Here is a 26,247-nt window from a genome sequence, read left to right as displayed (position 1 = left end):
TCCTCCATAATATATCTTATGCTTGCCTGTGTATATATTATGCTTTTCCAGTACATAAAAAAATAACAAATAAAGCAATGAATAGTTATTTGCCATTTATTTTAAGATCTTTTTAATTACACTCATCTTCAAAATGTGAGAACATTCTGAAAAGAAAGACGGCTGCATAAGATTAGCATAAGAGCTAATTTGTTGAGCATATACCTACATGTTATTTACTAATTTTATACCTACATGTTATTTACTAATTTTCTAACTATATCAACTGTAAATGACCCGTTTCCAAGAAAACAGACCGGTTTCTTTTATTTTGAAACTATGTCTTGCATATTTATTATGTTGATATTCAAATTAAGTAGCGGACCTGTCTTCAAAGGCGTCACATTAAGCGATCAGGCTCTTATGGTTTGACTTATGGCAGAAACGTTTTAAGTTTAAATTATATCCAATCAGAAAAAGGACAGAATCAACACCACTTTACAAATTTGTAAAAAGGAAAACGCAAGTGATGCAAATACAGCAATATGGTTTAGTACTTCCTTATTCAGAATTTGTGGACCTCATGATAGTTGGCAAAAGTTATAGACTTGTAAACTGGTTAAAGTGAGTGTTGAATATAAATAATTTATCACTGTTTTGTTTTGGTATTCAGGTTTTATTTTACATGGAATTTGTCTATTTTTTCCAAATATTTTGACTTGCAGATCCAGGTTAATAGTAAAAATAAACACTGACGTTTATAGCTATGATTTTGTAGACTTGGGGTACTAACTAATATTGGTACTAGTAATTTATAGATTGTATTTTTTATGCTCAGATTATGCTCTTTGCCTCTTATATTACCATAAATTATGCTCATACCTCTCTCAGGGTTGACTAACAACATAGCTTCTTTTTTTCTGTCTCTAGGATGTGGATGTAATGAGCCTTCTTGGTGAAGATGCATCTGACATATCCCAGATGACCAACACAACAACCAGCTCTGAGAGTTCCAATGTCTCCAGCATTCAGTATGGTACAAGTGAGTTCAGAGGTCAGATTTACACACCAAGCATTGGAAAGAAAACAGATGTATTTTTTTTATTTAAGAAATGTGTTTTTAAATGGGGATATGATCCTCTATTTCTAAACTATGATGGCCTATAATGGTGCTTGTTTTAGTAATAGGAAAATTAATGAAATCTTTTTGTTTCTTTTAAAGTAACTTCACTGCAGAAATGATTACTTTAACAGTGGAAAAGACCAAATTCATTTTTAATTACCACCTTTAATTTACTGTAATGTATGAGATTCAGATTTAGGAAAACACATTTCAGCATAAACATGGATTCCCTCTTAATGATTTTTTTATTAATCGAATGATGCAGTTTGCATCAAAAGTTATTTCTTTCTTTTTATCCTGGACATATTTGAAGTTTGCAAATGATAGTTTTGCTTGCTTTGTGAGACAAACAACTTCTCAAGCACTTGAAACCTTTCTCTGAAGATGTCTCAGGTCACACAATGACTTGTTTTTCAATGTACTTTTGACACTGATAAATTAATGGAGGTTTGAAAGTTATGAATGGTTTTAGAGTGAGAATCTTTTAGTTGGACTACATCAGCGATCATGTGTCCTGTCTAAATTGATCTATGTTTGTACTATAGATGATTCAGCATTGTGCCATTGCTACAACCTGAGCATGTTAATACTGTTGCATATATTACCGTTCACCTTCTTTGATCTGCTCTTTCTACCACTGAAATATTTCCATACTTTTAGGTAAGATTTTATCAACCATTTTGATGTGGCCAGTATTCCAAACCCCTTTTACATTGTAGGTTATGTTTTATGCATTTAAACAGACATGCCAAATTTTATAATTTCAACAGTGTAGTGAAACAGCTTAAATTACACAATTAAAGAACAACAGAATATTCTGAATATACGATTGTTGTGGTCGAATCTGGGTATTAGCTTGGTCTGGATCTGTCTGGCTTTCCATCAATCTGATTTTAAATCAGATCTCCACTGTCCTAAGTGAAGATCTGATAGTGATTGCATAGGAGTCATGTTCTGGTGACCAATGCTATTACCATATGTTTTAATTTTGTAAGCCAACCAGATGAAATCTGTGTTCGAGAGACAGCATTGTGGCTAAAGAGCATATCAATTTGATTCACTTTTGGATTTTTGAAAGCTGCATTTCCACTGGCAGATTCAAAGATCACCAGAACATGATTACTGTGTGCTCACTTTCGGATCTTCATGTAGGAAGTGGAGATCAGATTTAAAGTCAGACGGGGCCTTTCGTTAGGTTTTAAGTTGGAGAGTGAGTTGCCAATGTAGACCGGTGGTTTGGGGCCCACCAACAACAGGAAAACAGATTTTTAAAAAATCTATCCAGGTGTTATTTAAGAATAGCCAGTTCATCTTCCAGCTGATAAGGACAGCCTCAGTCGGTGTTTTCACATTAGACTCCGTGAAGTTTGTCAAGAAATCACCATTTACACAGTGGGTAGTACAGATACTTTAATGTGTATGTTCTTCATGCAATGCCCAAATATAAAGTGTTTGCTTTTATATTACAGTATATCCTTGAGATGTTCAGCAAATGAAAAAACAGACTTTTCAACTGTTCAAAATAATTGGCAGAGAATTATATAAAACAATTCTCAGATACTCCTTTGGAAATAGCATCACAGAGTTACATTTATTGGATATCATTTGTTCCTTTGTACTTCCCACAGCAGGATAAATGTTTTTGCTGCCACGAGAATGACACCTACCCCACAAACTTAGTCAAAACGATTATTAAGATGAAAAATATAAAGAAGTAGTGGACTTCATTGTTTGTTTTTTTTTTTCTTTCTGAAACTGAACTGAAGGTCAGTGCAGCTGAAGTGTACTTTACAGGATATTTTTTCTAAACTATTTAAATGCATTCTTTTGACAGTAGCAGTCCATGTTATGGAAAAATATTGATTGTGAAGGTCTTTTAGGGTTGACAGATCTGTAAATGGAATATTGTAAATGTGTATATAACAAACATGAAATTATGTTGTTACATGTGTAACTAAGACATCCCTTCAAATCACTTCTGGCGTAAGTGTGACTTGAATACTATTTGGCATAATTAGTGATTTCTGTGTGCAATATAGACTGATATCCTTGCTTTGTTTGTTTTCTTTAGTTTAATTGAATGACCTAGTTATGACTTCTGGGGGCATCAACAGTAGTTTTGTTGCAAACTGAATATTAAAATCATGCATCGCAATTTTTTCTGCTGAGTACTGGTCTTTTTATTTTTATTTTTACAATTTTAATTTTTTTATTTTGATTATAACAGAGTCATCAGTGATCAATGAGGAAATATTTTTGGACTTGAAGAATCGAGTACGTGAGGAGACAGCAGTTAGTATAGAGGATCAAGGTCAGATTCGTTTCTCTGTCTGGGTCAGCTTTGCTGAGATCTACAATGAACAAATTTTTGACCTGTTGGAGGCAGTTCCCAAATCAAAGAAAGCTCGGAGGACCATACTTAAATTGAGTGAAGACAAGAATGGAAGTCCATATGTTAAAGGTATTTATATACTGTGTTAATCATTACCATCTTATCTGTCATGGAGGCATGTTTTTCTACAGAGAATTTTCATTATGTTGCAACAGTGTTTTGATTTCGAGCACTTTGATAAACTATATACTATTGAATATAATGTCACCATGTCCTACAAAGTTGGATTTGGACTTGCAACTTTTGTATATTGGGGGGGGGGGTGTACTTGGTTTCAGAATTTGTATCCATTACTTGGGATTGTAGCAAAATGTGACAACAGAGGAGGGATAATGCTACTTTGCTGCACACTTCTCATTAGTCCCTAAGGTATGATAATCCATTTGTTTATTAGTGTTCACTATCAGTATTCTTTGTCATAGTCCATAATTGTTCTGATATTGTATGTTTATATTTGCGTTAAAATTTTATCCCCATCCTTTCAAAATACTTTTGCAGAAAATTTGTAAAGGTATGGTCCAAGATTAAAATTTGGTCTTGTGTTCTTAATATTTATATTGGAGAATTATATTTTTCTCTGATATTTAAATTTGCTTTCTCATTCTGAAAGGTCTGAAGCAGGTTCATGTGGAATCAGCAGATGAGGCATACAAGCTCCTAGTGATTGGACAGAGAAATCTGCGGACAGCTTGTACGAAACTGAATCACAATTCCTCAAGAAGGTTGGTAAACCAGTGATAGACTGGCATGAAGTATTTGGAAAATTCTGCTATGGAAAAAAAGTGGACATATTTGGTGTTTTGGCATAACAGAGAGAGGATTGCAGGATGGGGTTTTCACTTGTGGATCATGTTCTTTAGTGTTTTCTTTAGTAATTTAGCATACCATAAAATTGAAAGCAGAAATTTTGAAGTAACGCATTTTAAGGGCAGGGTATAAAAGGGATACATGGGGCACCAGAAAGTAGCTGGTTGCTTTGACAGGTTTAGGTAGGTAAATTACCCAGCTGTTTGTGCTTGGAAAATGCTCTATAATTCCCATTTAAACGTATCAGTATTTGATTGAAAGGTAAATAGTTTTGTTTTGCATGAATCTTGCAAACATTTAGGTTATTGTCATATCATATGCTATTATTTCCATATTTTACTTATCACTTTTCAAGAAAAGTGATTTTGTGCAGATTAAAATTTTAGATTTTTTTTTTTACAGACTTTTATTCTGCAGACTTAAAGAATCGGTAATGAAATCAATTTTCTTCATTACAAACACTTGGTTGAAGTTTTTAAAAATCAAAAAGAGCTAGATTATGCTAAATGTTTAATAACAAGAAGTGAAATACATTTTATCTTACCATATTTATCCAATGATCAGCCCACCTTGTGAATCTTGCAGTAAATATGATTATTACATTATTCATTTTCTGTATGTGCCCGCTTATCAATCAAGTTCAACTGCAAAAAATATGGACCCTGATCTCCCATTGCAAAATGCACTGGTCGATTAGGGTCTTTCTTCTGCTGATTACTCCTAACAGACTGCATTGGCAGATCTGGGTATGTGTAGTTTGCCATTGGACTTGACATAAGCAGGTGTCTACAGTATTTTGTGAAAATTGGCTTAGAAAAGATTTTTCATGTACTCAGCTTATGAAAAAAAAATAATTTCTAAATATTAGTGTAAAGTTCTTACACTATTTCTCCTGCTGTAAACACAGGCCATGTTTAATAATGATACAGTTGATAAATGTAAGCTTTTCTATCTGGACAAGTTTCGATTTTCCTTGTACATTTGAAATTATTGTACTTGTCAACTGTGAGAACATTAACTCTGTTCATATAATCAATCACACCCTGCATTAGGTTTGGCCAATAAAATTGTTTGATGGTTTTTAAAAGACATGATTAACATCATCATGATTAAAACTCGGGTATCTTATCTCTGATATGTCGACCTAAACGTATTTCCATACAATAACATCTTTTATTATAATTGAATATCAATATTTGGTTAGCAACATTGTGTTTACAAGAACTTTGTTGAGTTTCATTGTCAGCTTTCTCTGTCATCTGTTTGCAGAACTAAAACCCAATTGTCAGATCTTTCCACGTAAATTGTTAATTATTATTGAATTGTAGTCAGATTCATTATGCTGCTTGATGTTGATGCGTTCAGTTGTCAGCATTCTGTATCATTGTTTAGTGGAATTTGATCCCCTTACTGTCAGACTTATCCAATTTTGTTTCTGCATAACTCCAAATGTTTTGGTCTGGCTTGCAGCTTTGTATTGGTAAGATCTTGGACAAGTTTTGCTTTCTGTATCATTTAGCTGAGTTATGGATGTTGATTATGAAGACACTAATTTTCCATGCTACACATTAAGCACAAATGGTTTTCAATCAGTTTTTGTTATGCAGCTTGATTTTCATAAAGCTTTGACCGAGTTTAGTGTTTGATCATTATGTGAAGTTATAACCTTAGTTTTTAAGACCCGTCCACCATTTTTTTTGCACAGTAACTTATATAATAGATATAATATTACTAATATTATTGGTACTGCTTCGGTGGCCTAGTGGTTAGAGTGTCTGCCTTGGAAGTGGGAGGTCGTGGGTTTGACCCCTGGACGAGTTGTACCAAAAGCTTGCAAAAACAGTACTAACTACAAATGCCTCACTAGGCGCTCAGCATTACAAGGTTAGTGTTAGGATAGGACTGATTGGCCTGGTGTCAGGATAATGTGACTGGGTGGGACATCATGCTACATGCCTGCGGCATGATGCCTCAGTGCTAGACATCACTATAAACTGCCATACTGCAGACATCGTAGCAGTATGATTGAATTTTTTTAAAGCTACATTAAAAATCCAAATCACGCACACATACTTACATTATTTCATTTAAACTAAATTATATAGACAGCTTTGAAATCGATGATGCCTCTGCTAAGTTTGATTGTCAGCATTCACATTACATCTTGTTTTAACAAAGTTATAACTTCTAATTGATGGAAACACCAAGTTTATATCTGCACAGCAACTTCATGATAATTTCAGTCAAACTTGGTTGCACTTAGGTCAAAAAATACATTTCCTATTGCGGGGCCCGAGTGGTCTAAAGCGCTGTCCATTATGGATCACTGCCATCTCACCTCTGCGTGGGTTCGAGTCAAGGATTCAGCCAATGTGGGTATGTGAGAAAGCTTGCCAGTAGCTTCTCGTGGGTTGGTGGTTCCTTTGCCATTAATACTGGCCACCATGCATAGCCAATCTTGTGCTGAAAAAAGGCATTAAATCCCACAACAACGTTTCCTATTGCACCAATTTTAAAATAAATAGGTTTATTTCTTTTAAATACTTAAGATATGTTATAGTAATTAATATATATAATTTACTAAGCACTTCAAGCACTTGGCTGAGCTGCCTCAATTATATTTTACTCAGGGGGGATGATATGGTCAGGAACAAAAAACAAGGACAGTCTGGCTAGCAGAAACAGTTTTTTTTAACACAGAACTCCGTTATTTGTCATTGGATTTCAGTCATATTTGATAGCATTTTAATGTTACTTACACATTGTCTGCATTTGATTATCAGCATTCTCAGTATTTATTTTGCAGTATTTTATTTCTTGGTTGTCAGACTTGCTTACTTTTATTTCTACACAAATGGAAATTAATTTATTCGATTTAAACTAAACTGTGTTTGCAGTTTGATATTGGGGATACCTTGGCTGAGTTCAATTTTCAGTCATTCTTTTCATTTAGCAGAGTTTATGCATCTGAGTGTTAGACCATGCTGTGCATGTTTCAGGACAATTGTACCTGTATTGGATTTTAAACAAATTTGCTGGGCAGATTCGTAATGAGACTTTGATCAAAGTTAGATACATCATAATTTCATTGTCAGTGTCTGTTAGATACATCATAATTTCATTGTCAGTGTCTGTTAGATACATCATAATTTCATTGTCAGTGTCTGTTAGATACATCATAATTTCATTGTCAGTGTCTGTTAGATACATCATAATTTCATTGTCAGTGTGTTAGATACATCATAATTTCATTGTCAGTGTCTGTTAGATACATCATAATTTCATTGTCAGTGTCTGTTAGATACATCATAATTTCATTGTCAGTAACTGTTAGATACATCATAATTTCATTGTCAGTGTCTGTTAGATACATCATAATTTCATTGTCAGTAACTGTTAGATACATCATAATTTCATTGTCAGTGTCTGTTAGATACATCATAATTTCATTGTCAGTGTCTGTTAGATACATCATAATTTCATTGTCAGTGTCTGTTAGATACATCATAATTTCATTGTCAGTGTCTGTTAGATACATCATAATTTCATTGTCAGTGTCTGTTAGATACATCATAATTTCATTGTCAGTGTCTGTTAGATACATCATAATTTCATTGTCAGTAACTGTTAGATACATCATAATTTCATTGTCAGTGTCTGTTAGATACATCATAATTTCATTGTCAGTAACTGTTAGATACATCATAATTTCATTGTCAGTGTCTGTTAGATACATCATAATTTCATTGTCAGTGTCTGTTAGATACATCATAATTTCATTGTCAGTGTCTGTTAGATACATCATAATTTCATTGTCAGTGTCTGTTAGATACATCATAATTTCATTGTCAGTGTCTGTTAGATACATCATCAGCATGTGACATCTTAATTATGTATGCCTGATATATGTATATGTTTGATACATCATCTGTTTTGACATCATTAATAGTAGTCTTCTTTTACAGATGTACCTTACTTCATTTATCAAATCATTGTTGTCACCTAGCTCTGACAGAACTAAAGTACACTGCACTGCTTCTAAATAAAGCAGGGACATCACTTGCCTAGAATTTGCTTGTTTACAAATGTATTGTGCTGTTCCCCTGGTCTTCTTGTGATTTTTTAAAATTTATTACATAATGATGTATTTTTCTTGCTTGAACAAGCTTTTGACGTTGATAAATCTTTTATTTTCTTCCAGCCACTGTATATATAATATCAAGGTCCTACGAGTTGTGGACAAGGGAGCACCACATGTGGCGCGAGTCAGCATGTAAGTTTATAGGGCATTATGTTTATGTTGTAGTAGTAATTCATATCAAATTATTGAAAATCGGAGTTCTTGTGACCAAAAACTTAAACTTTGCTAAAACCCAGAAATGTTATCCTGTTGTTGAATTTTTCAGTAATGGTCATATGAACTTTGCCCAGTGTAAGTATATCCTCCAGTTTGAATTTTAAGCCGAATGTGTGTTAATTTATGGACTGGAGTAGGAATAATGAAATTCATTATATGCTTTGATGTAAGATGGAGAAATCCAACTCAGGGTCAGAGTCTGCAGATGTGTTGACAACAGATTTTGAACTCAGTGGTGGGATTTCATTATCAAATACTTTAACACGTAACTAATTATTTGCTAATTGTTTTGCCCAGAAAAGATGGTGGATCATCAGCATGGATATACCAATAGATATAATAGTTGTTATCAGCAAATATATTATTAGAAAGAGCATTATGAGTTTAGTTAAAACTAAATAAAAATCATAAATCAAGGGCTATAGATAAAAGCCAGCAAATTTTGAAAATGTACAGATGTGTATGATGTCATGAGCACAATGAGTGATACCCAGTTAGTGTCACCAGTTGCATTCATGTGGCATAGATGCATCTCATTTTACATGAAATCACTATTACACATACTTAGAAATGAGAGAAGAAAGGTGAGGAAATAAGTCTGAAATCTCTCTCTCTCTCTCTCTCTGGTCTTAACTGGATTAAACCTAAGTTTATTTCATTTTAATTCTGTAACATATGCTAAATAGCTTCAGCAATGACAGAAATAATAGCTCTAAACATTATTTTAATAATAGTAATACATTATTACTTTGCTGTCTCTTTTCCTAGTGCTAGGCAAAGTCCAAGGTGAATTTTTTACTCCAGCTGAATACTGGACTTGGTACTTAACAGTTTTCTGAATATTGGACAATGTGTGGGTATCGTGTGTCTCAAAGTACTTTACAGTTTTCTGAATTCACAATATTTTGTATTATTTTTTATATTTACTCCAGTCATGGATTAATTTTTCTGTTCTTTTTTTTCTTCTTCATTTTGATGGTTTTAGTACGCTTAGTAGTGGAGCAGTACTTTATAATTTATGCCCTCAGTACTAACTGATGTCAGGGTAAGTGTCATCCACGATAAATTTGTTCCAGTTTTATTTCAGCTTTTCATCATGCCATAAAGTGTTAATAAATAGTACTGTAAGAAGGCTGCTTGTGCCACTCACCCTGCCTGGTTGGTGTCTATTAACAGATGTCCTTGCTGTACTCTATTTCACTTTAGCAGAAGGCTACTGCTCGTACAGAAGCAGAAAGAAGTGAGCTTATTCTTTCTATTCCCATTAGTCATCTGCATTTCCTGGCAAAGGAAGTTTTCAGCTCCTATAATGACTGGATCTGTACCAGCCTACAGTGCATTGACACTTCTAGGTGGTAGAAATTGACGGATCCTGTTAGGGGGTGGTAAGTGACACTTTCTGGTGTTGGAAAGTTGCCATCACCAGTGCGAGTCTAGCCTTTCTAGCAGAAGGAAAGTGCTGTCTTTTATTTTGCTTGGGTAGGCCTGCTTTCATATTGAGATCTTTTTCATCTGGCTTAAGTCTCCTCAACAGGTCACCATAAGAAAAGGCTGTCCCACCTTTTCTCATTGTGACTGGAGAATGGGCTGTTGAAGAGATGTTTCCAGGACATACAGATGGACAAATCATTGTAAACATTTTACATATTTGCACACTTGGAAAGCAGAATTGCAGCAGATTAGTTCATTGTCAAGCATTTGAAATTGCTCTAAGTGCAGTATAGAATTTTTTCTCTAATTGTTAAGATAAACCAAAGAAATAAGAATTTAAAATATAATTTTAATAAAAAGATGTTTATTGTATACTTTTTAAACAGTCCCATCATTTTAACATTACAACTGGTCAATTTCCAGTGGTATTGAACATAGTTAAGTGAAATTATTCACTGCTATGGTACATATGTGCATGCAGTCAATGAGCAACTGGCTATGATTATATAAAATGGTGATTGAAATGTGGAATCCTGACTGCATCAAAAAATCTGATGGCCAGTCCTTTCTACCTGACACAAGTTGCTGCAGAATCATTAGATTGAGCCCTCTTCCAAAGTAACATATCTATCATCCAAACAAAATAAAGTAAATTTGAATACATTGAAGTACTTAAATTGCAAAGAAATATGATTAATGAAAATATTACAAATGTGTGACTAGCGGTGGCTATTTACTTTTGTTAGCATGAGATTCAAGTTTGCCTGTGATACAATGCATTAATCAACATCTCTTTCACATAAACTGTGCACTTTTGTCCACTCTTAGCAGCAATGTTTTATCCTCTTTTGGAAATGTGAAAACAACACAAGTGACTCCAAAATGAATCTCTATCCTTGTTTTCAGGTAGTATCTAAGACTGTTAGGTTGCAATAATCCTGATGCAGGCTGCTAATTTCATATTTTATGGCCACCATGACAGTAACATAGAATAAGGGCAATCACAACTACCACTTTAGATGGAATGATTCTTTCTCAGTTTTTCATAATCTTCAATCTTCTTTGATATATTGAATAATTTTTCTTATATTACTATTTCAATCTGTTCCTTTGACCAAGTGACATTCCATCCACTTGAACAAATATAAGTTTTGTTCACTATTGAGTAAAAATCACCCCATGTACAGCACACTTCCATAACGAGAAAGTACAGTGTATTACTTGGGTTTCGTTCATAATCAAACATTTGTAAACTGCTGAAGAAAATTTTGAAATATCCATTATTTCAGTTGTGGTATTCCTATAACATAACAGAACAAAGAATATGTTTGTTTTTAAGAACAGATTAAAATGGTTATTGACTAATGTTAAAATATACTGGGCAACACTGGTGTTTCCAAGGTGGTGATATTGTTTGGAAACCCATGTCTCTATCTCATCCTAGACTCTAGAGGTGAAGGAACTCAAGACTCGTACACTAGTTACCAAAACCTTCCATGCCAACCTTTTTGCAGTGGTCTTCAACATGTGGGAAGGAGAAATCTCTTGCTTTAGCATAAATCTATCTTCTGCTTTCCAGAGACATTTAGAGACAGTCACTAGACCCATGCTTGTAATGCCAATGGCACTTTCTGCAGAGCTTCTTTTCTGTTGGGATTCTGGCTGGATGCTCAAAGGTCTTAGTGGAGCACAGCAAGAACCTTTTCAAGGAAGTGCTTCTTGATGCAGAGATATTATTTTGGTAGTTTTATCCCAACAGTGATCTCCCAAGATAGATCAATCAGCAACTTCTGGCCTAGCCAGACAGGTAAAGAAGAGGCCCCATGTTGAGAAGTCGTGCTTGTCCTCTTCCTACACTGGTGATACAACATACATACCCTCCCTGCATGTATTTCTTTTCAATCTTGTTCCAAGTCAGAGAACGATATTTTCCAAGACTGGGATCATGTTGTTTTTGTTCTAAGACCTCCAATTATTTTTTGGAGGAGGGAATTTACCTTCAATTGGAGATTGGTGTCAAGAAAAGAGAGAGCAACCTAATAATAGCAAGTATATGTTATATAACTAAAATCAGTTTTACACCGCTTCATTAAATTTTTCACTAATTATAGGCAGGCACTATCTGTAATAGAACAGCTATTTTTAAAATTTGTTCATGGAAAAGATCTATACAGATTTTATAGAAAATTAAACCTGGTATATATGATTTGTATGTTTAAGGTTTGTCGTCGATTTTACAACTGAAATTTCTAAAATAATAACATGAACTTAATTTTTTATTTAAATTCTAATACTTTTGGGGCAGGTTATCATTCTGTGACCTGGCAGGATCTGAAAGATACTCCAAGACCCAGAACAATGGTGAAAGACTTAGAGAAGCTGGAAACATCAACACTTCACTGATGACACTTGGGAGGTGTATTGAGACTTTACGATACAATCAGACCCATAAGTATGTTTACTTTTCATGGAGAAATATTTTCTTTGTGAACTAAATAAATGAAAATGGGGAATATTGTGATAAGTTTCATCTGTCCATCAGTCAGTAATTAGCTTCCAAGCATCTGTGTTAAAATTTAACAATATTCTTGACTGTATTCAGACTTGATTTGTCTCCATTTTATAACGGAATTCTGCTTTTTTCTCCTTATGAGAAAAATCAGACATCGATGTAGTCCATTTTTTTAATGTCATCTCTGATCTGGTCTTAAAAAAGGTCAGTCTGATCCCATTCTGCAGTTATCCTTGTATTTTGTTCCATATATTATTTAAAACATGATTGTTGTAGAACGTATTCTGATTGGTCAAAAGTTTCTACTCATCCAGTGAATCTATGAGTAACAGAGACTGGTGGAAATGAAAAGCTTAAAGCCTGCATGCAAAATATGTCTCAAGTTTTTGAGAGAACAGGGCACCCATCAGCTTGGTTAAAGGTTTGAAAAATGTGGAAATGGGAATAGTGGAAATTTGATGGAAATTAGAAAACTGAACACATGAGTACTATCATTTTGTGATCTTTGCAAGAAAGGTTTTAATTATGCTAATCAGGTTTTAGATACTGGAGCAGCAGCCAGCTATGATGTTGCAACCTGAGTGTGGTAGTAGTAGGGGTACTGATATTAGTAATTCAGCAGCAGCCAGCAAATCCAAAGAAGCTGCATACAGAAAAATGGAGTATCTGAAACACAAATTACAGCCAATACATGGAGGTGTTTGAAGGGGGGGGGGACATGTGGGAGAAGAAGATAGAATACTGAGCCAAAAATGGTAATGATGACAAAAAGGAAAGCAAAGGAAATTTTCGTCAAGGCTACAGAAAGAACAAGGCTGACATTAATATCAACAGATTATGTTCAGTGGTGGAAGAGAACGGTGAATTTATATGATTATTTGTCTAGACTTGATGTATTTTAGTGATTATTTTACAGATTTGTTTCTGTTGGGAGAATACCCAGCCAAAACCCACCTTTAGATTCTTTTTATTTCAGTTTTTATTATGGAGAACCAAAATTATGTTTGTATATTATTAGATTCATTTGTAATGTCTGACTCTTGAGTTGGTCAGGGAACTAGACCAATTTTACAGGAGTACATTTGAAGGCTTCATTCTGCCAATATTTTAAATACCAAACACCTGTATGATCAAGTATTTGCTTTTACTTCATAATATTGGTGTTGAACTTTGGTTGAACTGTAATGGGGACATTTTATTAAGACAGCTAACGTGCAAATCACCTAATTGGGATTGAATAGACCCTGGTAAAATTATGTTTGTATTAAATTTTAGAACTAAATATGATTTTTTTATTTAAGGTCAGTATTTATACCTATGTAACCACATTGACTTAGTTAACAGCTAGTTATTAGTAGATCAAATAACATAGACCCTAATCTCCCAGTGTATCATGCAGTGACCGATCAGGATCTATGTTGTCTGCAGTTGGACCCGACTTACTTAAAAGAGAGTATATACAGTATTACAAAGCTCAAACATTAATGAAAAGCTTGCTTCCTAAACTCCTTGATTGGTTCTGTTTGTACTTGGGAAGTCTATGGATGAAGCAAAGACAATCCATTCGGCAACACAAAGTTTGAAAACACTGGTCTTGTTTTTCCATAGAATTCATTTAGCATATGTTGCACTGATATTTCTGTGGCTCTAATGCAATACAGCCTTAATCTAACTTGGTCGTTTATATTTATAAAAAAAAGAGCACATATAATCATGGCACTAATTAGTTTTCTATATATTTGTCCTTTTCTATTTTCAGAGAGAATAAGATTATTCCTTTTAGGGATAGTAAACTAACACGGTTGTTTCAGAATTTTTTCAATGGAACTGGAAGGGCAGCCATGATTATCAATATAAGCCAGTGTGCTTCCTTGTTTGATGAAACAATACATGTTTTAAAGTTCTCAGCAATAGCAACAAAGGTAAGTAACATAGAGGATTTTTGTCATTTTTAGCTCTAATGGTCATAGACCAGCTTTTGGGATGGTCTCTCATCAGTTGTCTTTTCAACATCTGTTCACTGTTTTCATAAGTCGGACATTCACATCATCTAATTTGAAAATCTTGCTATTGCTGAAGTGGTTTCAATGGTCAGCAGTTACAAGGAAGAAATGGTTTCCTACTGTAACCCTTTAAATTATATCTTTCATCTGTCCCTTCAAGGAACTCTTGTTAATGTATTCTGCAGTTCAGTGCTGTACCAGAACTAATGTTGGGATGGTGGGGAGAGGGCTCGGGGGCACATTATTGAGTGAAATATGGATGAGTATACTGAATCTTTAAAGAAGGTCCCAAACCCCTTTAGCAGACCCACAAACCCTTATCATTTTGCCGTCTTACAGAAATTACCCCCAAAATATAGACTTAAGAAATAAGAACACAGATTACAGAAATACGATTGTTTACAGTGAAATCTGGATACTAGCTTGTCCGTGTTTGATTTGGACCTCTGTTTCATATTAGATGCAGTGGAAGTAGTTAGTGAACCAGATTAGCTTTTCATGAGTACTTCAGGTGCTTTAAAATGAACGTATTTTAAGATGCAAAACATCTGCATGATCAGATTGTTATTTTATTTAATGGTGTCCAACAAGTGATGTATAAAGACAATACACCTCTTAAAATGGTTTATTTGTACAAATGAATGAAAGTGAATATTCAGATCCATGGGGAAAAGTGAGGAAGGGCAACAATTACATTTAGTTGACGTGTAGATTTGAGTATGTCACATTTCAGGAAAGATTGTCATTGCCACTGCCCACATGAATTTTTGTTAATGATTACACCAAGCCAAGATATCAAGAAGTCACTGAGCTTGACAGGGTTTGAAATTGCAGTTTATGAAACTGCATTGGAGGTAATTAAGGTTCAAGTAAACATTACAAACTTTTCAGTCTTGAATCTCACTTCTGGACTTTTACAAGCATGTTTTCCAGCTTGACAATATCAGTACAAGATTTTTTTTTACACCTAACTGAAAACTGGTCCAGCTTACAGAAAAAAATAGTCTGCATTACTGAGGTCTTGTTATGATTGGTAGATCAGCTTTAGCCTCAAATTTAATTCCGGAATGGACCATGACAAATGAGAATCAAACAAATTTGAATAGAGATGGACACAATGTCCCCTATCTTTCGGATCCTATGTTCAACATAGCTTTAATTTAAAATCTAAATGATGTTAATGCTCTATGTGTCATGGGAAATTGCAAATGAAAGCCAGGAGAATTCCTTTTATTTTTTGGGTCTAGCGAGATGGGGGTGTTAAGTTTTATTGTATAATTTGCAGGTTTGGATTGGGAACAGATTAAACATAATAACTAATTTCACTTCTGTCTGCAGATAATTGTTACCCAGAAAGCAGAACCTCCACCCAAATTCCAGATGCCATCACTTTCTGGATCAGATGACACCAGACCGTCAATTAGCTGGGCTACGCCATGTAAGTCTAGCCATGTATTCACTAACTCTTTTGTGCACATCTTTTCGTTGTTGTTTCTGTTTCACGCATCATGTTTAATGTTTTCAAAATACTTGCTTAGAGGAATTTGAAAACAGGCCAATGGATTTGCAGCATACTACAGTAATACCTCGAACATTCAGGAGGTTAGATTCCAGAACCAGTCACGGATCAGGAGGAATCGCGAATGTTTGGTACGAGTCACTAAAAATGCTAATAAATGCTTATTTCTAGGGTTTAAACCCTAAATATGACCCAAATCATGCTCCCAAAGCACTTTAATTTCATTTAAAAGTTAGCTTGATACATTACCCTTAAAAAGAGAAATAAATGGTTGATGTAAAAATAGAGTACAGTATCGCCTAGTGGGTATTTGCCACACTAGCGCATTTACAGTATGGTACATATATACTAATATTACCCCTATACTAATTCATTAGCTGCCGTTTTCTTTTGCACTCACAGTAAGGTAAAACCAAGTAACGAATGGGACTGTAAACTTAATGACTGATGTTTTCTTTGTCATTGTCAGGAAGGTAAACTTCATATGTCACAGAAGTCATATAACGAAGGTACAATTCAATAAAATAAAGAAAACATGTATGTAGAGGGTACCAATGAAAATTTTGTGAATCCAGAAACGCGAATGCATGAGGTATTACTGTATATTCCTTTAATTTTACAATGTTTATGTGTTTTGATACAATGAATAGCATCAGTTCTTATATCGAAAGACAACTTAATGGTGGAAATAGGAAAACTAAAAGCTAAGTGCAAACTCTTACAATTATGTGTACCAATTGTAGTTTTCTGTTGCACTTATGAGAATGTCAATAGCTTTTTATCTCAGTTTGTTTTGGGGTTTTTTTCTTCTGATTTATTGATGAGAGTGTCAGTAGGTTATAGATCGCATTGTCACAGTGTTACAGAGCTACTGATGAGAATGGCAGGTGTTTTTTTAAAACTCATTGTCCCTGTTTTACTGATGTACTGGTGAGAATGTCTCTTGCTTTGCGTCTCATTCTCATTATCTGCATATATCAAAAGGTTAAATATGGCTACAGAAATGAAGGGGCAGAAAGGTTCAAAACTATATGTCAGGAAAAGTAAGGGTTATTCCATTAAAATATACCTGGGGGAGGGGCAAAACAATTTTCATGTGTTAAAGTCGAGGTTTGTGCTTTGTCTTTTTGTCTTTTAAGTCATTCCCAGCATATTTAAATGGAATAGTCCTGATGTTTATAATTTTAAAGCTCTATTCTAAATTAATGCTGTGTGGATTGAGTGTAAGCTTATTAGTGATAATTTACCAGTATAGCTCACCTGCATTCACAATAATGCGATATAGCAGGAACAGGGAGCTGTAGTTGCTAAATTGTTGGACTTGTGATCAGAAGGCTTTGATTCTGCTACTCGATCAGCCCTGATGTGGATTGTCTGTTGGCAAGTTACTGTATTGGCCTTTGCATTGCATACCCTTGAAAGTGTTGTTTTAAGCCACCAAAGCAATATGCCAAACTTGATAGTAGCAAGTGCTATCAACATTCCAGTTCAGATACTGTTGATACAAAGATGCAGTTGATACGTTATGTTCGATGGAGCACTTGTTTGTAAACCTCAATGTGATCTCTATTTTTGGTAGCTTAACCATTTGATGGGTATCTTAAACCTGCCTTTATGGACATTCTACAGGCATACATTTTTATACTCTGCCTCCAGTCCATTATGAATTTTAATCCACCTCCTGTCCTCAAAGGCACTTACCTGGCACAGTTACAATCTGGTTAGGATTATTTAATCCCTTCAAACCATACAAATTTCACCCATAACATTTTTATGTCAGCGAAACCGTTTGTAGTTTAAAAAAATAAAGTCGTCAGTGTTAAGTGCATTGTTAAGGAAGTGCAATTTTTAGTCTATTGAACAGCCTAATTTACATTGTTCATTGCATGGTTGTGATGCGGTACAGGTATAATGAAGCTTGGTAAATATATCCTGTATATAACATGCAATAGTACACCTGCTATAACTTGTAAAATTAAAATAAGGGGTACAGTGTTACACTGACAAAATTCTCAATCATAAAAGGTAATGTAAGTAGAATATAGTCTTTATTATATATGGATTGCTGCAGATTCCACAATAATGCAGTATGAATAAAAAATTGCTTGATAATATTTTTGTAAACTTTATAATTAAGTAGCATTTCAAATGTCAGTGCTTTGATTAGATTTTATAGAAGTAATTTAGATATCATTATTATTATTATTAGTGAAAACAGAAGGAACCTCAAACATATACATATCCTTGTTTGAGACATGCATATAGACGTGGGAGCTGTCAGTAGTTTTAATTTGTCCATCTCTCTGTCCTTTAATGCTTAAAATCACTGTATCTTTGCAGCTCTGAAGCATAATTTAATGCCATTTGGTATGGGAATTACCTATTACATGGATATGTATATATAGTTTTGTTTTTGTTTTTCACATCCAATTTCATTGGAGGATTACTGTTTTTTATCAATTAAAATCTCTACTGCAGCATATCCTTGTAACCATTATAGCTAAGGAACCGTTTGACAGGCTCAGATGCAATTTTGTTTGTTCATCGTCTTAAAGACATCGATGTGCCTTTTATGGGTTTTGTCTTGTCAGCTACATTTTATGTAGATTTATGGCCCATGACAATTTCAAATCTATATATGGGATATTGCTTCTAACGAGCGATTCTTTGCATTGATGTAGGTCTTAGACATGCATGTGTCTTCTATAGGTTTAGTGTCATTCAATTTGGATATGGCTATGATTTTTTAACAATCTTTCATTTTATTGAGAGTGCCACTCTTTCTAAATTGTGGTTTTGTGGATTTAACACAATTTTTCAGTGCATGTTAGGCTGTACGTGGTGGCAAGTATATCTGGTGGAGTAAGAACTCAGAAGAAGCCCAGGAAAAACCAATGACACCTGGGAAGCTAGTAAACATGCTTTCTCACATAACCACATTGGCCCTGACCACCTGGGGTTCCTCACTTTCTTGTTTATCTTTGTATTAACAAGTAACTTAGCAATATTGACCTTAACCATTAATACCTGTCTACCTTTTCTAACTCGGCCACTTTTTATGTTTTCATTTTTTTAAAGTGTGATTGGCCTTTGAGCCATGTTACTTGGTTTGTGATACATGTAACACCAATAAAAGCAGGCTCAGTATGCAGGCCATGGCCAGTTTCTTGTGTGTGGTATTGTCTTTACTTTGGGGGTTTGTTTTTCAGATACCTTGGCAAAATCACAGTTTGACATGGAGTCTGCTATCAATATGCCACTACCTGAAGATGATGATGAAGACCTAAATGAGTCGGATGATGGAGTCAATGTAAGTTGTGCTGTTGTAGCTATGAAGTGACATATAATAAAAGAAAAGACATTGTAATAACTTCGTTATTTTTAAATTCTTTTTAATCTGGTGTATCTGATGTTTGGAGTGTTTGTGAATATTGGAGAGAAGCAAGATGATCCTCTTTTCTGATTGGTGCCTAATGAGTAAAATTGGTTGCAGTTTACTTTTTCAAATAAAAATAAAATTTTATAGTCTAACTGTAAAATATCAGTGAAGCATTGTTTTATATTTATATCATTTTAGTTAGGAACATACACACATTTTCCACATTCATTAAAAATTTAGTTCATTTCCTGACCATTTTTTGTCACAAAATGCATAGATGCCAACCATTACGCTTTTGGTGTAATCATTGTGATTTTTTCACCAAATTACGCCATACACGTAAATATATATGGATTACGCTTTTTCAGTATATCCAAAAATATCAGTTAATTGTTTTCATGTTTTTATTAACATATTTTAGAAAAGATGGCTTCTACTTAACTACAATATAAGAGTATGCTTGTCCTAACAGTTATGTTCTATTTATAGTAACTATCCTATTACCAAGAAACATGCTGGTTCTACTTTCAAACTTTCGACATTGTATTCTATTTATAGCAGCTGTATGGCTTAGTGAGGAGAGAACTGACTGGTTTTCTGATTTTTAATCTTTACTTGCAGATTCTTTGTTCAAATTCATATTTAGTACAGAACCAGTCTATATGTATTTGGCGCTAAAAGGTATAAATTTAGTTAATGGTTGTATGACAGCAAAATTATCTCCTTTCAAATAATTTCACAGATGAATTAGAAAAAGTTAAAAAAATAAACAAAACAAAAAATAACAATCCACTAAAGATGAAGACATGAGGGCAGCATCACGTGATGTTTGTTGCATGCCATGTAGAAAGAATTTTACTATTTGGTGCTGAAAGACTTCAGATGGATTCTAGTCAATGTGTGTGTTAGAGCACATATATTTTTTCCAAGAATTTCACAGAAAATTTCAACCCATTGTTAGTAAACTAAATCAGCCAACTCTATTGGTTCTTCAGAGAATAAATTGAGTACAAAGCATACTGGATCTTCTCACTCTTCTAAGGGCAAAGCTAGCAAAGTGGATACTAAGATGTCACAGAAAGAAACAGAATCTGCTTTCAAGAATCAAAATGTAAGATGGTCTTCAAAAAACTTAATCCAGTTACAAAACTGTATTGCTTGTTTATGAAGGGTGCCATTCCATTGTTTGATGCAGCAAATGTTGTCTTACAAAAAGAAGAACCATGCTTTCATATTATGCACAAGATTCTTCAAACCAGTTGTCAGATTTGCTAATAATCATTATTAAGCCAGAAATCATCTCATCAGCCAAGCTTTTAACTGATATAGACTTTCATGACCGAGCAAACCAGAAAGATAATGAAGATCTAGCTATTGGTGCAGAAGCAAGAGAATTCATAGAACACAATTCTACTCTTGCTGTGAAGGTGTTCTATGATAATGTTACAGATTATTATGCTGCAGCATGTGATTACACGCTCTAGAAATTCCCATATGGAGATGAAGTGCTTTTAAATGCTTCAGTTGCGGAGGTAAATGAGAGACATTCAAAAAGCTTCAGAAGTGTTAGATTCTTTGTCAAGAGATATCCCTTTCTATTTGTCACCCTTGTCTACCTTGGATCATCTGGATCAAGTTGGGATTCTACCTGAAAATATACTTAATGCAGATAGAGTTGATGTGCAATGGCACCTTATTTCCCAGCTAAAAGACCCAATCACTGGAAGACATAAATTTCCTCTTTGTCAGGTTATGAAAAGAATATTGTTTCTATACCATTCTAATGCTGACTGTGAGAGATTGTTCAGTATTAACAAAAATAAAACTGAATCACGATCCAGGCTCAGTAACCCAGTACTGGTGTGCAAAACTTTCATGGTCTCTGCTGGTACAAAGTGTTTTGAAATGTAACATGATAATCTGTTGCTTTCTAAAGCTACAAGTACTGCATATGAAAACTTGAAGCCGTAAAAGATGTTAAAAGACTATAGGGGCAAATAAATGATTGTTTATTGAATTTTTAGCATATTATATGTGCATTACACTTTTTCCTCGTCGGGGGTTGGCAGGTATGCAAATGGCTCAAATTCTAAACATTTTGCCACAGATATTTTACAGAATATCCATTTTTAGCATGGAACATGGATAAATATTGTGCATTTTCTGATAACAAACAAGTTTCATTGATTTCTTTTCTCAGTTTTAGTAAATGAGAGTTGTACTGAAATGGGTGGGTGGGGTGGATTCTAGGTAATATTTCACCATCTTTTGTCTTATTTCTGAACACTGGTCACATCAGATCTGCCCAAATAATGAACCTTTTCCCTTGAAATTCTCCAATCAAGACTGTATTCTTAAAATACACCTGGGGATTGTCAATCCAGTGATGTTCCTATCACATTTTGGATTTACAATTTGATTGTTGATCAGGCTCTGTGATGAATCTTATCCTTGCTCGCACAGTCCTGCTTGCCAACTTGGCAGGCAGCGATGCAGAAAATATTATGGCCTCGGAGACAGGCATGTGGTCTGTCCCCGAACTGAGAGCCTGATCAGAACATGATGAAAAACTCTTTGTATGCAAATTCAAAATTGTTAGGTCTTCCTTGATGCAATACAATGGTAATGCATCAAGAATTTTTTATAATAGAAGTGCTGAACAAGGTAGTAGTCTGATCGCATCAATCAAAGTCCTATTGAGATGATTTTTCCCATGATCCACTATGAATGTGTCAGTGAAATATTGTTATCATTGTTCCTCGGAATGTCCATCCATTCATCTAGTTAAGTTTTGAGGTGCAGGGGTTGAACATTTGTTTCATATTACATAATGCATGATTTGGGGAAAACTATTGAGAGTCATTCAAAATTAAAGTCATTAGCATTATGGTAAAGGTTCTTTATTGTTTGAATGTCTCACTTTTAAAAAATTTGGTTATAATTTGTGAAACATTTTAGCTCACCTTGTAAGACCCAGTGAATTTCTGGTATGTCCCTTCTTCAATCATGTGTTGTCCATTATGATTTTGATAAGAAGTTAGGTAGATTGTTTACATAGGGTTTTGTTCTTTCTACACAATATTTGCCTTCCTGTTTAACCCTTTTCATCACTAAGTAATGTTACAGGCATATAGCACTAAACACAAGAAACTTTGGACCTGTTAAGCAAAATGACTTTTGGATTTTGAAATAACATAACTTGGCCAATTTTAAAAATATGTGGCTGGATTCAGTATCAAACAAAAGGTTAGAAGGCAAATTGCATCACTAATTCACAAAAATGTGCATATCTATTATAACTGTTAAAATACATGTGCAAAGAAGTAACACAACAGGTAAAATGCACAAGCAATTATTTATTTATATACCTCATTAGATGGACAATATTTTCAAAAACTTATTTGAAAATATTCCAGAGCTTTGTTGGAACATGCTAACACAGGTAGAACCAACTCTTCCAGAAAACTGCAGTAAATCCCTTTGGATCTAAGAGTTGCATCCAGAAGAAAATCACATGGAACACACACTTCCTCTGGTTCAAAACCTTCAAAGTCCTCTTCATTGAATCAGTCACCCACAAGCACATTCAAATGCCTCTCCATATGTTTTCTCTCATTTTCAGTCAACTGTATTAGGTCACGACTGAGAATTCATAATCTGACACTTCATTCTCATCTGTCTTCGAACTTCACCATTTTGAATAGAAATTTTGCCATTCAGAAAACACACACAAAAATTGCCTTCTTTCCTCGAAATTTCTAATTGTATTCAATAGTTGTATGCAAGCTTAACTCGTGAGATATTCCAAATATAATATCTACATCACAAGAAGGAAGTTATTAGAGGTATGATAAGTTTATGTTGTTGGTTACTATGACTCTTAAGAAGAAAACTGCCCGGACTGGTACAGTGGGTCCATAGGGTTGACAGACTTACTTCCCCATAACTGGAAAACCGGTCCATAGTGATGGAAAGGTTAATTTGTCCACTGTTATGTAAGCCAATCCAGATGACTGATGTATATCAAGACCTGCCAGCCCTCATGAATTTCCCAAGTCTTATAAAAAGGACCCTTAAGGTACAGACTTATGGAATAAAAGCAGAAATGATGAAAACCTGATAGTTGTGGTAAAATCGAGATAGTTGACTCGTCTTTGTTTGATTTTTATCCGGGTTTCATATTATGCACAGAAGGGCAACAGTTATATTTATCGAAAATTACATATTGATTACAGCAGAAGACATGATTGCCATCATCATCATGTGAAATGGAAACAAAAATCCAAGAATTAAGTCAAGTAGAAATATATACCAGTCTGCAGTCTCAAGAGGAGTTATTGTTCCTGGATTGCTTTACCAGTCTGCAGTGTTAATCCCCACCTTGGTTTATTGATAACCTTATTCTTAATATACAGGAAAATGACAAATATAAAAATTTTTTTTTTTAAGTAGTGAGCGGTAGCCTAAGTGATTAGTATCTACCTTAGATGTGTGAGATTTCAGGTTGAAACCCTGGCTAAGCATACCATAGACAAGAATGATACTAGCAGCTGCCTTGATAGGTGCTCATTAGTATTAAAATTGGTCAGCCTGGTGTCAGGATAATGTGATTGGGTGGGATATGATGCTACTTGCCTGCGGCATGATGCCTCAGTACTAAACATCATTATAAACTACCACACTGCAGACCTCAGTGATATGACTGAAAAATTGTTAAAGCTAAGTTAATAATTCAGTCACATGTACACATTAGTAAATTTGTGATCCAGGTCTAGAAATGAGCCATAGTTCATTAACCCAAGGCTAGAAATTTATTTTTTGATGAGTAAATCTCATAATTTTACTTTTTTTCTCAAAGCTACATATAATGTTTGTAGCGATCTCTGATGTAAATGTAATTGTAGGTTTACGAGATTCAAGCGAATATATTTATATTCAAAGACAACATTATCCTTAGATATGTAGTTCAGTTGTTGCTATCTTGTTAATTATTTTTCTTTTATGTACTTGTAGGCGCTTGGAAAGACTAATAGATTTTTTAAATCTATAGTGATAAGCTCATATTTTTTTACAACCTACTGACAGTTTAGACTGTGCAAGAATTTTCTTGGATTCAATTCCAGTGATTTGACTTGTAATGAAAAGAACTGGCATAAAATTATGACATAAGTTTGTTGCCTTTTCAGATTATTGTGAGCTCTATATATTGTTCATTTCCAAAATTATTTTGCTTGTGTTGCAGTCTTTGCTGCAGTTGATTGAGGACTTAAGACAAGAGCTTGTCCGTGAAAAGAGGTCAAAGGTCTTGCTGGAGGCAAAGATCAGGGAAGAAGTCTGTCAGGAGATGATGAAACAGTTCGTGGAGATAGAGAATAATTACAGGTAGGTACAGTTATGATAAATACAGGTTAAATATAATCCATACTGGACATTTGTTATATGTTGAAGATATCTACATTTGTTCGACTCCACATTTACAAAAAAAATTAAAAATTTCCTTGCAATTTTCTGTTTAGAGCAGGTACCGGGTTCCATTCTTAGAGTAACAGGATTGCATTTATGAACAGCCTGTTTGATGATTTATTCCTGAAGATGCAAGAGTGCATCTTTGATATTAAATAATTAAGTTATTGTCCTACTTTACTGTTGGTTGTAGATTTTGTAAATAGTTACATATGCATTAAAGTATTAAAATTCAGCATTTGTTCCTGAAATTCAGTATTTTTGTCATAAGTAGTCAGTATTTTTGTGCTCTGTTAATGGGCAGGTATGACTCAAAAAAATGTAGATTTCCATGGATTTTTTTTCTCTGTATTTTACAGCTGAAGTACTATATCGGCCAAAAAACCCGTTATGACATTTTATAATGAATTTAGGTCCAAGACTCTTTCTAAATTACAAAATCCTTCAAATTTTGTATTTTGATTGTTTTCATACAAAAATTAATGAGGGGCCCTGAGTGGCCGAGTGGTCTAAAGCGCTCTTCGTTACGGATCACTGCCATCTCACCTCTGTCTGCGGCGGTTTGAGTCTAAGATTCAGCCAATGTGGGCATGTGAGAAAGCTTGCCAGTAGCTTCTCGTGGGTCGGTGGTTCTTTCCGGGGTTGTCCTGGTTCTTCCTCCACCATTAATATTGGCCGCCATGTATAGCCTATCGTGTGCTGAAAAATGGCGTTAAACCCCACAACAACAACAACAACAACAACAACAAAAATTAATGCATTTTTAAAAAATTTTGTTTAATACATCTTGTAAAATTGATACATGGAATTTTCTTTGGGTGGAGTATGTAGAAGTGTCAAAGAGTGCTTGTAATCTACAGAATTCAGAGTGCAGCATCTTTAAAAGAAAGATTCTAGTCATGAGTTTACATCTGCATTTAGTCTTGATTTATGTGTGACCTTGGCAAGCTTGCAGACTAATTTAGTAGCAGCACACAAATTTCAGTTGTCGCTTAATTTCCATTTGCAATCAAGATTCATCATTACCTGATTGCTCCGTTCTTTTCAAGCATTATTATGATTGAGGTAAGGGTTAAATTACTACTTAAACCATTTTATTGCTCTGTTTAATCAAGAGTTTTTCCTAAAAAGAAAATGAGTACTGGTTGTTAAAGAGCACGACTGGTATATGATACTCTATGAGTGACAGAATATCAAATACCAGCTGGTCATATTTGGGCAAGGAGAGAGAAAAGGAGAAGAAAATGAAATAGGCTTAAATATTGAAATACATGATTAAATA

General features: G+C 34.4%; 1 protein-coding gene across 3 annotated transcripts in view; it reads left to right on the top strand.

Moving 5' to 3' along the window:
* LOC149781935 (uncharacterized) overlaps positions 1–26,247 on the top strand; it is a 127,436-nt gene that overhangs the window by 12,729 nt on the left and 88,460 nt on the right. For 2 of the 3 annotated variants that reach the window (XM_089936136.1, XM_089936135.1), the window contains exons 5-13: positions 910–1,033; positions 3,330–3,563; positions 4,105–4,216; positions 8,503–8,574; positions 12,395–12,541; positions 14,361–14,523; positions 15,943–16,042; positions 19,333–19,433; positions 24,745–24,884. In XM_089936136.1, the coding sequence (XP_089792262.1) occupies positions 910–1,033; positions 3,330–3,563; positions 4,105–4,216; positions 8,503–8,574; positions 12,395–12,541; positions 14,361–14,523; positions 15,943–16,042; positions 19,333–19,433; positions 24,745–24,884 (1,193 nt within the window). The remainder of the gene's footprint in view (positions 1–909; positions 1,034–3,329; positions 3,564–4,104; positions 4,217–8,502; positions 8,575–12,394; positions 12,542–14,360; positions 14,524–15,942; positions 16,043–19,332; positions 19,434–24,744; positions 24,885–26,247) is intronic. The other variant, XM_089936137.1, reaches the window with a different exon arrangement.

This window comes from Sinohyriopsis cumingii, chromosome 15 (genome assembly GCF_028554795.1).
Source record: "Sinohyriopsis cumingii isolate HCF-2022 chromosome 15, ASM2855479v2, whole genome shotgun sequence".
NCBI lineage: Eukaryota > Metazoa > Mollusca > Bivalvia > Unionida > Unionidae > Sinohyriopsis > Sinohyriopsis cumingii.
The sequence above is the reverse complement of the archived record's forward strand: the minus strand, read 5'-3'. Positions and strand labels throughout refer to the sequence as shown.